The 16,219-nt window shown below is 36.4% G+C and overlaps 1 protein-coding gene across 1 annotated transcript; it reads left to right on the top strand.

The window, feature by feature from the left end:
- The first annotated feature begins 4,789 nt into the window (after positions 1-4,789).
- Positions 4,790-13,159, top strand: zgc:101569 (uncharacterized protein LOC449822 homolog). The gene is made up of 7 exons (XM_058377009.1): positions 4,790-5,075; positions 5,157-5,261; positions 6,503-6,667; positions 6,851-6,948; positions 7,659-7,803; positions 10,784-10,933; positions 11,842-13,159. Exons 1-7 carry the CDS (start codon positions 5,039-5,041, stop codon positions 12,063-12,065), a joined length of 924 nt encoding a protein of 307 aa, XP_058232992.1. The 5' UTR covers positions 4,790-5,038; the 3' UTR covers positions 12,066-13,159.
- The last annotated feature ends 3,060 nt before the right edge of the window (positions 13,160-16,219 follow it).

Here is a 16,219-nt window from a genome sequence, read left to right as displayed (position 1 = left end):
GAGAAAATAGTTATAATCAAACAAATGAAAAGAAACATAAAATGGTGTAAAGAAATTATTTTTGCCATAAGCGTCTGCTTCTTTAAGGATTGTGTCACGATACAAGGTGTATATGAATAAAAGTTGCAGCTGGAGTGTATTCAAGATGCCATAAAGAATTTTTAAGCATCCTTCCTTGCTCATTAATAAACCAGTATTACATGGAGTCTGAAGTTGCAAATGAATAAACTTTACAATCGCACTGCAACCACCAAGTGAATATCACAAAAAACTGGAATACCTGAAAACTAAAAATTCGGTCCATTCCTGATTACATGAAGCACTGCTGAAAAATTCAGAAAAAAAGGGCAGTTTGTCACATTTAGCATATCCCAAGTGTGGAGGCTATAAAATAAATAAAATAATTTCAGTCCAACAACAAGAAAGACAAAATCGCTGTGCTCAAGCAAACTTTAAAGACAATAATGAATCGAGAAAGAACCTACCTTACATCTGCTACATGTTATTATGGGGGCTCAAGAAGCTTCAGACAATATTGATGCCTATGCCATAGACCTAAAGGGCAAAGACTGTGAGTTCAACCAGATAATTCAATTCAATTCAATTCAATTCAATTTATTTGTATAGTGCTTTTAACAATGGTCATTTTCTCAAAGCAGCTTTACAGAAGTATAGAAACAGAGAAAAGAAAAAAAAAAGTTAAATAACTATTTTAGATAAGACTGTGACCATGTAAGAGGCAGACTTCGAGGGACAGAGCACACATTACCTAAATCTGTTGATATTTGACATGATAGTGAGTCACTTCTATCCAAGTAAAAGTACTCAGTGAAGAAATAGACATAAATAGAAGTGGAAATAGAAACTCGCCAAATGTGACAAAGAAGTCACATTTAATGTGGACAACGGAGAAAATGCAATGTTCCTTTAAGATTATTTGAAGATTTTTAACTTTACTTAAAGGAGAAACAGAATAAATTCATCTGCAAGTTTCTTACCTACTTTGGCCAGCAGATGTCGCCATTGGACCAGAAAGTGCTGAAGTGAGTCCAAGAAAGAAAAAAAAATTCCAGATCATAAATCAGGATGCACCTACAACAGCAGGAAGAATATCGTGTCATACATTAATGAATGATAAAAAAGAGTACATGATAAACCACACAGGAATATGATCACAGACTATAAAACTCCCACAAAGAAAAACAGAGTACACACTTGGACCAATGGACTCAAACCAGGTGATGAGAAAGAGAGAGTTTCCAGTTACCACAACCAAATGTCAAACAAGCTCTACAGAGTTTTCTGAGAATGCTACAATATCTTTCCAAGTTCATTACCGATTTGTCAGAAATAAGTGCTAAAAAAAAAGCTCCTTAAAATGACAGATCTGGGGTAGTGAAAAAGAGAGAAGCTTTCAAAAGCTGAAAATACTGCATTAAATGCACCAGCAGGCTAGATGTCCTCTAGTTTTGTCTGTAGATGCTAGCTATGACAGAACAGAAGCAGTCTTACTGCAAGATTAAAGACCAGTAGTGAGAGGATAACAAGTACTCACAGTGCATACATCAAAGCACATACAGAAGACTTGCTTAAAGAGTTGGAGGGCAAACTGCATCACACCTCTGCTGCTATGTCAACTCAAATAGAGTACATTGTATCTCAGTGTGCTACAAGAAACACTCACATAAACATTCACTAAAAAAAAGAACCATTACTATCACTCACATTGCCAGGAATTCCATTGGCGAAGATAGCTACTGGGATATTCCAATGGGTCTGAGTACTTATTACTCCAAGTTTCCACAAATTGCAAAACTGAGTGAACTGAGAAGCAAATCAGCTTGTCAATCAAGTTGGCAAACTAAAAGGACTGTTCAAACAATCAAGAACATATTCGGAAAGTCACAAGTTGAGAAAGGCAAAGGGACAAACACAGACTTCCAGGTGATGAAATGAGAATATAACAAAGGCAGGTGTGGAATCCAGCAACTGTTCTGGATTTGACTAAAGTGAAAGTATAATATATTATTTGATTGATAAAGATTTATGTCCGTTTTGTGTGTTTTGCTCATCTGTTTCTTACAAGTCCACATGAAAAAAGGCATATATATTTTTCCATTACATGCTTTATTGAAAGTGATGAAATCAAAAAAAGACAAAAATACATGAAAGGATTCACCCATCTTGCATTATGTTGTATACAATGTTCTGATCTTTCCAGCACATGATCTGACATTTTTACAGTACTGTTTGAATAAGAATTTTATTCCAAGTGTGTTGTGTGTAACAGTACACTGATTTTTGACAATTTACTGATTGTCAGATGTTTACTTCCCAGCAGATTGGGCATTTTTTTTAAACAAAATAAGAAAAAAACAAAATGCATTAACATTAATTAAACATTAATTTATAGGCATTAGTGATGCATCAGTCAGCCACCATTGATGACATACACCGTGTAACACAGTGAACACTACACAGTTGCTGCACACAGTCTGAAAATCTTCCTTGGAGATTGTACTGAATGCAAATGAAAGCATAGCAACATACTCAGTGACTTCTGCATAGTCACAGTCAGTGTCGGCATTAGTGTATCATCAGGGTTCAATCCATCAGATGAGTTTGTAGCCAAGGAAACTCATTGCAGTCAGCTTGAACTTGCATTTGCCTTCATTCAGTTTCAGACCAGCTTCACTAATACTGTGCAGAATAGCTTTGAGGTTTGCAGTGACACTGGCTGGCTTCAGATGAGCCATGGATAAACACATTGTCCAAGTTGCACTGTACACCTTCAATGCCTTTTAGGATCATTGTCATCATGTGTTGAAAAACAGATAGGGCCAAACACAGGCCGTAGGGTCAATAGGCTGCAAAACTGATATAGGCCTCATGAGTAGTAAGGACAGTAGGTCTCCTGCTCTGATCATGTAGCTATACCTGGTAATGTGTTTTAAAGATTAGAAGTAGAGAGCATTACTGACCCATATAACTCTTCAGTAAGTGGTAAAGAATAGCTATCTGGCACTGCTGCCTGGTTGGGCTTTTATACTGTATGTCAATGTATACATGGTGTTTTTTATTTATTAATTTTTGTAAACACTATGGGGAAAAGCGACTTCAACTCTTCCAGTCTAATCTAGTGTCTCAGTTTTCCATTCAACTCTTCTGACTGCGTGAGTTTTGTTTAACAGGCTTGACCCCTAGGTGGATCTTTACTTTGTCTACGAATTTTTTAGCTCAACCAAATCCAGGAGCAGTTGATACAGAAGTAGCTCTCTCTGATGTAGTGCTGGATGGCTGAAGCATTTCTTACAGGTTCAATCATGAATCACTTTAATTTCATTGTCTAATGTTTCACTTAGGTCGCATTCAATGAGGGGTTCCTGATTTTGTTAGGTTAAACTCACCAACAAAAGTCTTTCCATAATATCAAATTCACTTTATATAAATAAATAAGTGATATAAATAAATAAATAAGTTTATTTCTCACATACATAATCATACACAGTACAGCATATAGAGAAATTATAAGGATAAAAGTAAAAATAAATAAATAAATAAAATAAGAAAAAATATATTTAAAAAAATAATAATACAGAGAGTAGAATTTTAATAAAATTACACCTCAAATAGAATTAAAAATAGAGTTTCCCTGACTCAACAGAGAGAAGACTTCATTGTTCGGTTGGCTGAGGTCTTTCAATATCTTCCTGGCCTTAGTCCAGCACCACCTGCTGTAGATTGACCGCAGGTGAGGGAGTTTGATGTGGATGGTATGCTCAGCTGATTGTACCACCCTCTGGAGAGCCCATCTGTTCAGCTCTTTAGCATCTAAGGTGGTAAAGATGCTGCCAGAACTTCCTCACCCGGCTGTTGATATGACAGAACTGTGACAGGACCATGACAGGTCCTGCATGGTGTGAATATCCAGGTATCTGTCCACTGCCTCCCCTGGGGACCTGTCCATTTAAGTCACAGTGATTTTGTCCTTTGAGTAGTTCAGGGGGTACATGAATGATTGGCTACTGTCAAAACATTTAATAATGAGACTTATGCCAGAATGTTAAGAAACTGTCAAGAACTGCCATAATGGTGAAAATAACAGGAGATAATTCTCTCTCTCTCTCTCTCTCTCATTTAAAAAAATGCACAAAGAACCAGAGCAAGACAAACCTACAGTAGGCCAGTATACTTTACATACCAAATCTACCAATCTCCTGAATTATATTGTCTAACAGCTCCCTCATGGCAAGCAGGTAGGCCAAAAAGGACAGTCATCAAAACTTGTTAGCATAAGAAATAACAAGATGTTGAATTAATGTAACTGCATAGAGTAGGTGATAAATAATTGGTGTGACATGAACACAAAGGAGTAATGTTACGCCAAGCATGTTACAGGAAAACTGATAAGCCGGCTTTCATCTAAAAAAAAACCCCAAAACATTGTTTTTTAAACACTGTTTCCCTCACAACTGACTACTAAATCTTATGTCTGCTAAAGCAGTTATTTACAGGTTTGCACAGATAAGCCAACCTGTACAGCATGGATGCATGTGTGTATTTATTCATTTTTCTGTCTTAATTCTTTACTATTCTTTCTATTCTTTTCTTTATTTTTCATATTCATTAATTAATGGCAATAGTATTAAAGGACTACGATTCACAAAAAATCCTCAGACCTTGAGGACCAGTATGCTCTAGTCTATGCAAAGTTAAATGATAGAATGGGGAGTATTTAAATTACATGGCCGTAAATGGCTTTTATTTTGATATCGAAATCGATTGACTATTTCTGGCTTCAACAGTCTAAATCTCCTCACTAACTTTGGACCAAAGGTTTTCTGGTTAAAATCTAATTCCAAACGCTTGGATGTCTGTTGTTTTAAAGGTTAACAATTTTTCTAAAACACGATTAATCTCATGATCACGATTTATTTGTAGCCGTTTGCTCATTGCCGGCTTTAGCGGAGATTTATAGATTCAGTATACAGACTGAGGGAGCAGAAAGTGACAGATTTAGAATCAACTATCTCACACGATGCTCTATAAGTTTCCACGGCCATCCTTCCTTATTAGTAAGTCTAAACAAACATTTAAACAAGGATTTTTAACATATCGGCATTTAGTTATAAACTTAAGGTTTTCTCCGCATACAGATTTTTTTCTGACCGGAAGAGCTGGACTACATGACCGCTGTATTCTTGGTACAGGAAAGCGCTTCCGGAGCTCCGGGTGCACTTCCCATCAGCATCCTACATCAGGTAATAAGTTACGATAACAAGCTCTACCGACAGGGGGCAGTGCATAACTTTCCAAATAGAATTGTAAGCCTGGCTGTAAAAAAAATCCTCGATTACAATGCAGGTTTTCTTTATACTGTAGATTTATTTGCAACTTATCAAGTCCAAATATCAATCAGTCTTATTGACTGGGAATATAGTTCACACTCACCATCTGCTTCATTAGGAACCTGCACACCTGCTCTGTTACACAGTTATCCAGTTCTTCAAGCATGTGGCAACAGCGCAAGATATAAAGTCATACAGATCAAGTGCTTCAGTGAATATGAACGTCAAGTATCAGAATAAGCAAAAGTGTGATCTCGATGATGCTGATCTTGTCATGGTTGTTGGTGCCAGACAGTCTGGTTTAAGTATTTAAGGAACTGCTGATCTCCTAAGAATGGACAGTTCAAGATTTGATGAACTTTTGATGTTGAGGACAGTCAGCTCTTTATTATGCTTTACACCCATGGTGAGCAGAAAAGCATCTCAGAAAGAGCAACATGCCAAACCTTGAGGTGGCTGGGCTACAACAACAGAAGAGCACAGTGGGTTCCAGTCCTGTCAGTAAAAACAGGAATCTGAGGCTGCAGTAGACACAGTCTCACCCAAACATGACAGACTGGATAAAGACAAGGTGACATTTGTCAAATCAACAACTGTCCCAGTCCCTGGATTTGTGCAGTTTCTGAAATAGTCAAATCAGTCTTTCTGGCACCAACAGCTATTATACAGTCAAAGTCACTGAGATCATATTTTTTCCTCTATTCTGATGTATGATATTAAGATTAAGATTTGTATCTGAACAATTTTATGCATTGTGCTGCAGCCACATGATTGACTGATGAGTGTGTGTGCACACATAGGTGTTTCTAAAAAAAAAAAAAAAAGTAGACAGTGGGTGTACACCTATAGCTAACTGCTAAATCTGTAAGAAACAGAAATGGTTCTTGAGGACCACTGTCCTAATCTAAACCTTACTAAAAAAAAAAAAAAGAAGAAATGTATAATGGAAAGTTTACTATTTCATTAATTTCCAGAAGAAATCTCTTAAGTGGCCCATTGATGATTAAAAAAAGCCAGACAAAATTTTTCAGATTGGTGAAATGGCTAACTAAAACATTTGCTAATTTTACTTACAGTGATAATGATGATGCTATATTGTTGTGCTGACTGTGCAGCTCACTAAGTCGTGTGGTTACTCATTTCTGTGACTTCAGGTCAGACAGTGGTTGTTGAAAAGCAAGGTCCAGTGCTCACTGTGGGAATTAATAGGCCAGAGGTGCGTAATGCAGTGAACCAGGAGACATCCCAGCGGTTATTTGAAGAATTTTCAGCCTTTGAACAAGATGATACCTTGAGTGTAGCTGTGCTACATGGAATAGGTTAGTGTTGTTCACCTGAAATTGCTTTGTTAATGAGCCTATAATTATACTGATGAATATCACCAATTTTCTTGTATACATGCATATATATTTTTCCTTGTAAACATGAACATATATATTTCTTTCTTTTTTGTGTTTATTCTCATTTATTGTGCTTTTTTTATTTTTTCTGCTTTTTTTCAGGAGGGAATTTTTGTGCTGGTTATGATCTTAAAGAACTCTCTCAGGATTCCAGTTCCCTCAAACTGGAGCAAAATGTTACCCAAGGTCCTGCACCAATGGTAGGAGGAGAAACATAACCTTGTTCCTTTTTCAGATTTAAGTATTTAAACTACAGCCTTATAGGAATACTTCATTAGATACGCTGGTTAGTTGTGTATCCGTAGTTTGACTCTTTGGTTTTATTTATTGTATCTTTTCAACAATTATTATTAACTCTAACTGGAAAGGTTTATCAATTATTCATTTGCCCGAGCTGTAATTGCCTAGTGTTTGTACTAGCTACATATTCTACGCACAGATACCATGGAGAAAACGCTGAAAAGCACACACGAAAGAAATGGTTTAAAAGAGATTGAGTAACAAATGAAATACATGCACTGTCCACTGTATTAGGCACATTATTGCAATTAGTTAATCATCCATTCATGTGGCAGCAGTGCAATGCAAAATTCATGTGGGTACATGTTAATGTTCACATTTCTGAAATACTCAAATCACCCCATTTGGCACCAACAACCATTTATGTCAAGTCAGAGAGATCCAATTTTTTCCTCATTCTGATGTTTGATGTGAAAATTAACTGAAAAACAGATTAAAACTTTTCAACTGAGTTTACACATTGCAATGCTGCGACATGATAAGACAGACTCTTGCATATGTTGCATCTGTCATTAATTCTAACAGCTGTAAAGCTGTCCATATTTACCCATATACTAAATTTACTGTTTGAATCACTTTTCAATGGATTGTCTACTTTGTTTGCTTGAAGGGTCCCTCTCGCCTGAGGCTATCAAAGCCACTGATTGCAGCAGTAAGTGGTTATGCTGTGGCAGGGGGGTTGGAATTGTCCCTGCTAGCTGATCTCCGGATTGTGGAAACCAGTGCCATATTTGGGGTTTTCTGCCGCAGATTTGGTAAAAAAAAACAAAAAAAAAAAACATTTGACTTGATTTCCTCTTTTTTAGTGGGTTTTATTTATATACAGCTCTGGAAAGAAAAAAGAGACCACTGCAAAATAATCAGTTTCTTATGTTTTTTTCTTACAGGTGCATGTATTGGTGAGATGAACAGTTTTGTTTCATTTTTTTGTGAACTGCTGACAATATTTCTCCTAAATTCAAAATATAACTATTGTTATTTAGATTGTATATTTAAAGGAAATGACAACACATCAAAATAACCCAAGATCATGCAGTATCTGCAGAGCTTTAATAACTCAAATAAAACAAAATGCAAATAATTTGTAAACAAATTGTGTTAATGCTTTGGCTAAATAACATTAAGAAATCAGTATTTGGTGGAATAACCCCGATTTACATGCGTTTTGGCTCCATGCTCTCCACCAGTTTTTCACATTTCACATTGCATCACATGACATTCCAGAAGTTTTCAGTAGGGTTCAAATCTGGAGATTGGGCAACGGTCTCTTTTTTTTTTTCTAGAGCTGTATATGTATATATATATATTAACTGATTGTGTATATAGGAACTGATTTTGCAACATGTTATTTATTCTTTAAACCTAGCATTAGAAGAGATTCTATAAGTCATCATGTAATCCGACCAATGTCTTCCACAATGCTCCAGACCATCTCACAAGACCTCCTGCCCTTCATCACTATGATCATTGATGGCTCCATAACATCTGTTCATTCACCAACTACTTGCAAAAAACCTGCTCTGGATCCCTCAGACATCAGCAGACTGATATCACTTCTCTTTTTTTCTTTCTAAAAATGCACTGGTTACAGTCAAATTTGTAACTCTTTCACAGAACAACCTCCAAGATCCCAACCAGTCTGACTTCAATGTGGCACATTCCACAGAGACTACCCTTTTGGCTGTCACAGAAAAAATCTACATGATGCTGGTTCAGCCAGTTGACCCTTCAGCAGCATTTGACAAGACTCTCCTTTTCACCAATCATTCATATCAGGTGGCAGGGATTGACATCTGCTCCATGTATACTCTCCATTGGTGTCCTCTTCATCCCAGGTGATTCATCCCCATGTCAGTGTCTTGGAATCTTCCTGGACAACTTGGTATCTCCCCTTCGGCCACTGCATGCAACCTTGGGGTAGCCATGGACAATCAACTGTCCTTTTCCTTGCATGTTGCTAATTTGACACACTCCTGTCAGTATCTCCTTTACAATATCAGAAGGATTTGGCCATTTTTATTAACAAATTCAATACTGGACTACTGCAACTCACTCTTTGCAGGTCTACCTCATTTGACACAATTCAGACTCTACAAATGATCCAAAATGCAACTAAGCAATTTGTTTTTAACCTTCCAAAATTCTCACACATTACTCCATTGTTGTGCTCCCTCCACTGGTATCCAGTAGCTACCCAAATCAGATTTAAAACACTGATGCTTCCCTACAAAGCCAAAAACAGTCCAGCACCCTCTTACCTCAAAGCTCTTATCACTTCCTAAACTGCACCACAATCCCTCAGATCTTCAAGCACTGCTCGACTAGTCCCACCATCTCTAAGGGTTTAAGGTAGGTATAGATCAACATTCTTCTCTGTTGTGACACATAAGTGGTGGAATGCACTTCCCCTAAATGCAAGAACAGCCAAGTCACTGGCTGTCTTCAAACAACATGTGGATATCTCTTCCTGAAATTCCTAAACTTGTTTTGTGTAAAATTAAATAAATATAATAATAATAATAATAATAATAACAACAACAACAATAATAATAATAATAAATTGTTTTCTGTGTGCTATTCTTGCTGTATTATCTCCCAACAGAGATTTAGATTGTTGGTATTATTAATCTATGACCTAGTGGACCAGTATTGATGTATTTATTGACAGTGACTCAAAAGCACTTTTGTACATAACTCTGGATAAGAGCATCTGCCTCATCTCATCTGTGGTGAAGAGCAGGGATTCTGTTTGGTTTCTAGGGGTCACTGAGGCCTGGTAGGTTCATTTGTGGATCTCAGTCTAGTGATCTCCAGGTGGTGGGTGATAATCCAAAGTACACCAGGTCTCATCCCTCCGCATGTCACCACCACCACCACCACCACCACAGTAAGCCATGAGACTGCTGTGGATTTCACCACTTGTAGACTATGGCGCCAACTTTGAACTGCTCTTGTGGTGGTCAGTTTTGCCATCAGATCTTCATCAGTGAAGTGAAGGAATTAGTGTCAAATCTTTAATGAGTTCAGTAATTACACTAACCTATAAGTTGCTCAGGAGCTCTTGGTTGCAAAACTCTACTTGACTATAGTATATAAAGGACATTTTTTCTCTCCAGTGTCACCCAAATAAGGATGGATTCCCTTTTGAGTCTGGTTCCTCTCAAAGTTTCTTCTTAATATCATCTCAGGGAGTTTTTCCTTGCCACAGGTGCCTCAGACTTGCTCATGAGAGATAAATAAATATAAATTTAATTTTCAACTTTTTTTAAAAAATTTTCTTCTATGTTTCATGTTTCTTTAAAAAACTGTTATGTCCACTGATAAAATTCTGAAAATTTAAAATTGAAACTCAGATTGGCTACCCTCATGCTCTCTATTAATTATACTGTTTAAACACTTTCAATTTTGTGCACTAGCACAAAGAGGCCTAGTGCTTCTTTTTGCTTTCAATACAAAATCAGCAACTTCTGCTTCAGAAAATGGCTACCCATGTTTTTGTAACACCCTGGCAGCTCTTTGCAAACATTTATGCTCTTTTTTATATTATCTTATTTGCATGATCACTTAATTAATTAACACACGTTATGTTGAATATGTTGAAGCTCTGCATGATCTATATTGTGTTCAGAATAGGTGTGTTTGTGTATTTGTGTTTTCAATTCATTTTTCAACAAAAGATCCTTCAGCAAAAATACTATCAGACTCTACTCTTCTGTTGTCTTCCCACCTTTCTAGGTGTGCCACTCATTGATGGTGGGACAGTGCGGCTGCCACAGCTAATTGGTTTGTCTCGGGCTCTAGACCTTATTTTGACTGGAAGACCTGTAGGATCTCAAGAGGCACTAGCATTTGGACTAGCAAACAGAGTGGTGCCAGATGGACAAGGTACAGTATAGTTTTTTAATGTGGCACTGGTTAAAATCTCTGTTAATATTGGATATATAAATCCATTATGTGTGTGTATATATATATATATATATAAATAAATACATTTTTTTAAACAGCATTATGACTAAATCTGTTTTTCACTGTTTGTTGTATTTGCCGCACTAACCACTCAAGTAAACACTGTTCTAATAATGGAACAAAATGGTTGCTTTCATAGGAAAGCAGGAAAAGTAACTAATAAAAAAAAGACATGTCCCCTTCTCTCTTATTTGCTGTTATTGGCTCAAAGAGCATCATGCATATTTTTAAAACATTTTAACGCTGCATGAGGACATCTGTCAATTTCCTGCTTATTTGCTCACCTTGGCGTGGCAAAATTTTGTTTCTTCATGTTCAGGATGACATGGATAATACACAATGGTGTGCAAACAGTTTAATCAGTAGGTGTTTTGTCCTTCATTTTACAGTGTAAAGGGTATGGGTACTGTGAAGAACACTTTAAACCACCATCAGTCTGTTACACACACAGACAGATAACAAAGTTATAGACACTTGTGATATCAATTAAAGTATTTGTAGCATTTTGTAAGAAAATGTTAGTTCTTTAAAGAGTTTATAATCCATTTGTCTATTCATTACTGTAGGTATTCCTTAGTTCACTTACAGGAGATGTTGGCTAGAGTCAATTCATGTCTGATGTCAATTCATATCTGAGATATGGAAACATAGACAAATACAAACATGTTGATATAAAATGGTTAAATCCATTTATATTGGCTGTATAGTATAAAATGTTTATAGATCATTAATGATCCTCAAATCTCTCTCTCTCTCACTCTCTCTGACCCCAACCCCGCCCCTTCTACGATATCTATGTTTCTGTCAAATTTCTTTCTGTGTGTCAGCCTTACAGGTAGCTGTGGAGCTTGCTGAGCAGATAAGCTCCTTTCCTCAGCTCTGTCTCCGTGCAGACCGTAACTCTGCCTATCATGCATCTTTTGACTCCAGCTCGTTCACCCAGGCCATGCAATATGAAACAGACTATGGCCTGCCAGTAATCACAGCTGAAGCTATCCCTGGGGCAACCAGGTTCAGCTCGGGCACTGGAAGAGGTGGAACATTTTCTTGAAAGACATGATAAATGTTTTATACTCCAAAAAAAAGTGCTAGTAATTAGTCATGTTTGTATTGTATTTGAGAGAAAAAACCATCACAGTTTTGACAAAGGTTTAAATTGAACAGCACAGAGTTTTGGTAGTGATTGTCTTCCTGTGAACAGTCAGCATTTATGATCACTATAAAGCTAACAGAAGAACCTATGTGTTGCAAAAATAATCTTTACAGTTTGAATGTAGTCCAGGATCATGTATTTTATGTTTTTGTGATTGCTGCCCTTTCTATATTAATAAATCAACATACCGAAGCAAAAATTGTATTGAAATTTAGTAGATGCAGGAATTTCAGTGTCACACTGTGCATTGCTGCAATTCTCCTTGAGTTTGACTGTAGAAAGGCTTTAAGTGTTGTAAGTGAATGGTCTGTAGAGTCCTGTGTAGTTGTATAGTTGTATATACAACTGTACTATTCAAATCAGTGGCTATTGGAATGAGCAAATGTGTCTGAAATTGCAACCGAAACAGTACGTTAATTTCCACACATATATCTTTTTCCTTTGCCATTTCATTATACAGTATATATACTCAACTATGAATTTCACCATTGCTGTTCTCTTGATTGCCCCAGCTTTGAGTAAATCAAACTTATTATATCATCCTGTGAAGAGAGATGCATATACATTATCCATTTACACTAGCAGTCTAAAATTCATGTGTGGTCTGCACATAGAGACTTTTACAGATATCATACTGCCTAATAAATATCCACTCCTTTTCAGATATTGAGATTTTGAAAATAACTAAACATACAGGAGGCAGCACAGTGGGGCACAGAGTTGCATTGCCACCTGACAACCCCAGGTTCCAGGGCCCAAGTTACTGTCTGAATGGAGTTTTACTTACAGAATGAATGTGGATTGATGCTGCTTGGCTGGTCATAAATCCAACAGTGAATACAAGTTCCTCTTTTTGGATTTACTCTTGAATGCATTCTAATTACAATTTGCAGAAGCAACATGAATGTAATGAATGCTGAATATTGTATTTAACTTTTTATCATGCCAAACACCATGTGACAGTTATTCAGGATTTTGTTTTGTTGTCGTGAAATTTGAATTCTATAATAAATTAATATAATTATATTGAAATAACAGCATCTATAGTTGGTGTGGGTTTGTGGGTGAAGAACTGATGATCTCCTCATCATGGCACCTGTTAGTGGGTGGGATATATTAGGCAGCAAGTGAACATTTTGTCCTCAATGTTGATGTGTTAGAAGCAGGAAAAATGGGCAAGTGTAAGGATTTGAGCGAGTTTAACAAGCGTGTGATGGCTAGATGGCTAGATGATGTGTGTGACATCAGTGTGATGGCTAGATGACTGGATCAGAGCATCTCCAAAACTGCAGCTCTTGTGGGGTGTTCCCTGTCTGCAGTGGTCAGTATCTATCAAATGTGGTCCAAGGAAGAAACAGTGGTGAACCGGCAACAAGGTCATGGTCGGTCAAGGCTCATTGATGCACATGGGGAGTGAAGGCTGGCTCGTGTGATTTGATCCAACAGATGAGCTACTGTTGCTCAAATTGCTGAAGAAGTTAATGCTGGTTCTGATAAAAAGGTGTCACACAGGTGTTTATAAAGTTATGCCTGATTATAAGGTTATGCCAATCCATGAATAACAAATGTAGAGTACAGACTCATAGGTCACTTTATTAGGATCACCTTTTGATATGCCCAATTATATGGCAGCAGTACAATAACATCATGCAATGTCAGGTTAAGAGTGCAATGTTTTTAGGCAACCATAAATTTTACAGTTAATAACTGTTGTTTGTTTATGGTAAATTACTGTTAAAACATTTAGAAAACCATTTTAATGGAATGTGCTGTAAAAATAACTGCTATAACAGTAAACTATTTTAAAACAACAAACTGTAAATCTAATTACAGTTTATCTCAATGATAAACACTGTGTAACTGTATGATATTACAGTATTGTATTGCAAAGGTCACCTTTACAGTAAATCATCTGCAGATGAAGTTTCCAGAATTTCATTGCAAAAATTATGCAGTACTCAAATAATTACAGTTGGTTGCCATTGACTTTACATCAACAATTACAAAGACATTAACAAATTAAAAAAAAAGCTCATTTTAGAATTCTCGTTTTAGAGTATCATTGACACACTTTACAAAAAAGTGTCTTTACATTTTCACATTTTACATTTTATTGAACTGTGTTGAACTCTTGAAAATACAGCATGAAAAACTACAGTATCTGCTTGCTTTGGCCTCTCAGACAATTAATTATTGATTTGTGATTCATGTGACGCTATCTGTTTTCTTTTTAACCTCTAAATTTGGCACATGGGTTCTATGGTCTATCTATTTTCCATTTCATAAATTTATCACTCCTGACACAGGGTTTTAAATCCACACTGTCCAAGTTACGATTCTATCAATCTACTGTAAACTATCTGGGTTTCACTTTGTCTCAAAGACAGTGTCAACACTCCACTGATCATCATCAGGGTATCCAAGATGTCCTTCCTCCAAAGACATCCTTGGCTTGTCCTTGGCTTTCTGTGCCTTTGTTGATCATTCATCCTTGACTTTGATTAAATGTAACTGACCCCAGGTTGACAGCTGTGGGTGTCCTGGCCCAAAAGTACAGCAGGTCCTACCATCCTGTTGCTTACTTGTCTGCCTTTATGGCTGTTGCCGCTTGGGTGCTGATGGTACAAGCCGCTGAAATTGTATTGTGACATCCTCTCACTTTGCACACCTCCCATCAGGTGCACACAATCCTTCATAACTGCTCTATTCAACATACAACTGCTCAGTGCCATTCAGCTTATGAAGTACACCTGTTACATTTGCTCTTCACTCCATGCTGACTTCCTTGGTCCTTTTCTGCCTTACACTAATGATGTTAACTTATTTGTGGTTTCAACTCGCCACCCTCATTATAACATGCACATTAGCAAAACTGACTGTGATTTACACTTACTCCTGTTATGCATTTAGCTTTATACATGCATCTCTGATTTATTACATGCGTGTCTGCTACCCAAAGAATTCGCTTTAGTAAACATGAAGGCATATAGCACTGATGATTGAAATGCAGTAGCTGGTGTAGTGGAACTTTGGGCTGCCAAAGAGGGCATTTTGTCACGTTTTGTTTCAAAAAGGCTGCTCATTGTACTTTTTTCCACCACTCTTTGTTACCATCTGATATTGACATTATGTTTCTCCAATCCCACACAACACCTGCAGATTTTGAGTTTTGGGCATCTCACTAGTGTATTTTTTTTACTAAAATCTTATATTTCACTGTAGATTTGTGTGTTTTCTACATTACATTGTGACATGTGATATTTGTTATGTATAATGTTTTTGATTTAAAGTAATTCAATGTGTCTACTACAGTGATATACTACTTTGGATTTTTTTTTTTACTGATGCTCTTTGACAGTTTAATTTCTACAAGCTAAAAAATGTTGGTACCCAGAATGTTGCCAGAGCACAGATTTTTAAGCTTTGCTTTTGGTTAGCCAGGACATTTTCTTAAAAAAATAAATAAATAAACAAATAGAAAGTAGAGATAACAGATTACCCCCCCAATAATTTAATCTGACTTAATAATAATAATAATAATAATAATAATAATAATAATAACAACAACAACAACAACAATAATAATAAAAATACAAGAGAAACTATGATATGTAAGAAAACAAACTTTTTTTAACTTATAAATCATCTGACTTTAACTTATAAACTTATTAATTTTTTTCTGTGAATTAGTTTATACATACAGTTCACCCTTTTATTGTATTATCGACATCTTTGGGCATTTTATAGCAAAATTTTATTTATTTATTTATTTATTTTTTAACTTTGGCCTACTTCTAGAACATGAAGCACAGAGAATGCGCATCACATATGCTCTGTCTTTCGTTTTGTTTGTTCTTTTTTAAATCATTTATGAAGCCATTGCCAACGTTTTCGTTTATTATATCGTAATCAAACCATTATCTCGTACAGGTGCCATGTTAATGTTAACATATTTGCTTGTATTTCAATAATTTACTTCTCAACTTCTGAGACAAGTAATTATTAAATTTGAACAACTTTGCCGCCAACTACAGGCGTTGTATCCATTGATT

This window comes from Hemibagrus wyckioides, linkage group LG23 (assembly GCF_019097595.1).
Source record: "Hemibagrus wyckioides isolate EC202008001 linkage group LG23, SWU_Hwy_1.0, whole genome shotgun sequence".
NCBI lineage: Eukaryota > Metazoa > Chordata > Actinopteri > Siluriformes > Bagridae > Hemibagrus > Hemibagrus wyckioides.
Note: the sequence above shows the minus strand (reverse complement) of the source record. Positions and strands in the feature narration are given on the sequence as shown.

Bases quoted from the DNA above. Each gene is read 5' to 3' on its own strand.
- zgc:101569 (XM_058377009.1), top strand. From the start codon at position 5,039: ATGCTCTATAAGTTTCCACGGCCATCCTTCCTTATTA. The intron at 5,262-6,502 runs GTAATAAGTTAC...CTGTGACTTCAG, and splicing joins CCATCAGCATCCTACATCAG to GTCAGACAGTGGTTGTTGAA. The intron at 10,934-11,841 runs GTACAGTATAGT...TCTGTGTGTCAG, and splicing joins AGTGGTGCCAGATGGACAAG to CCTTACAGGTAGCTGTGGAG.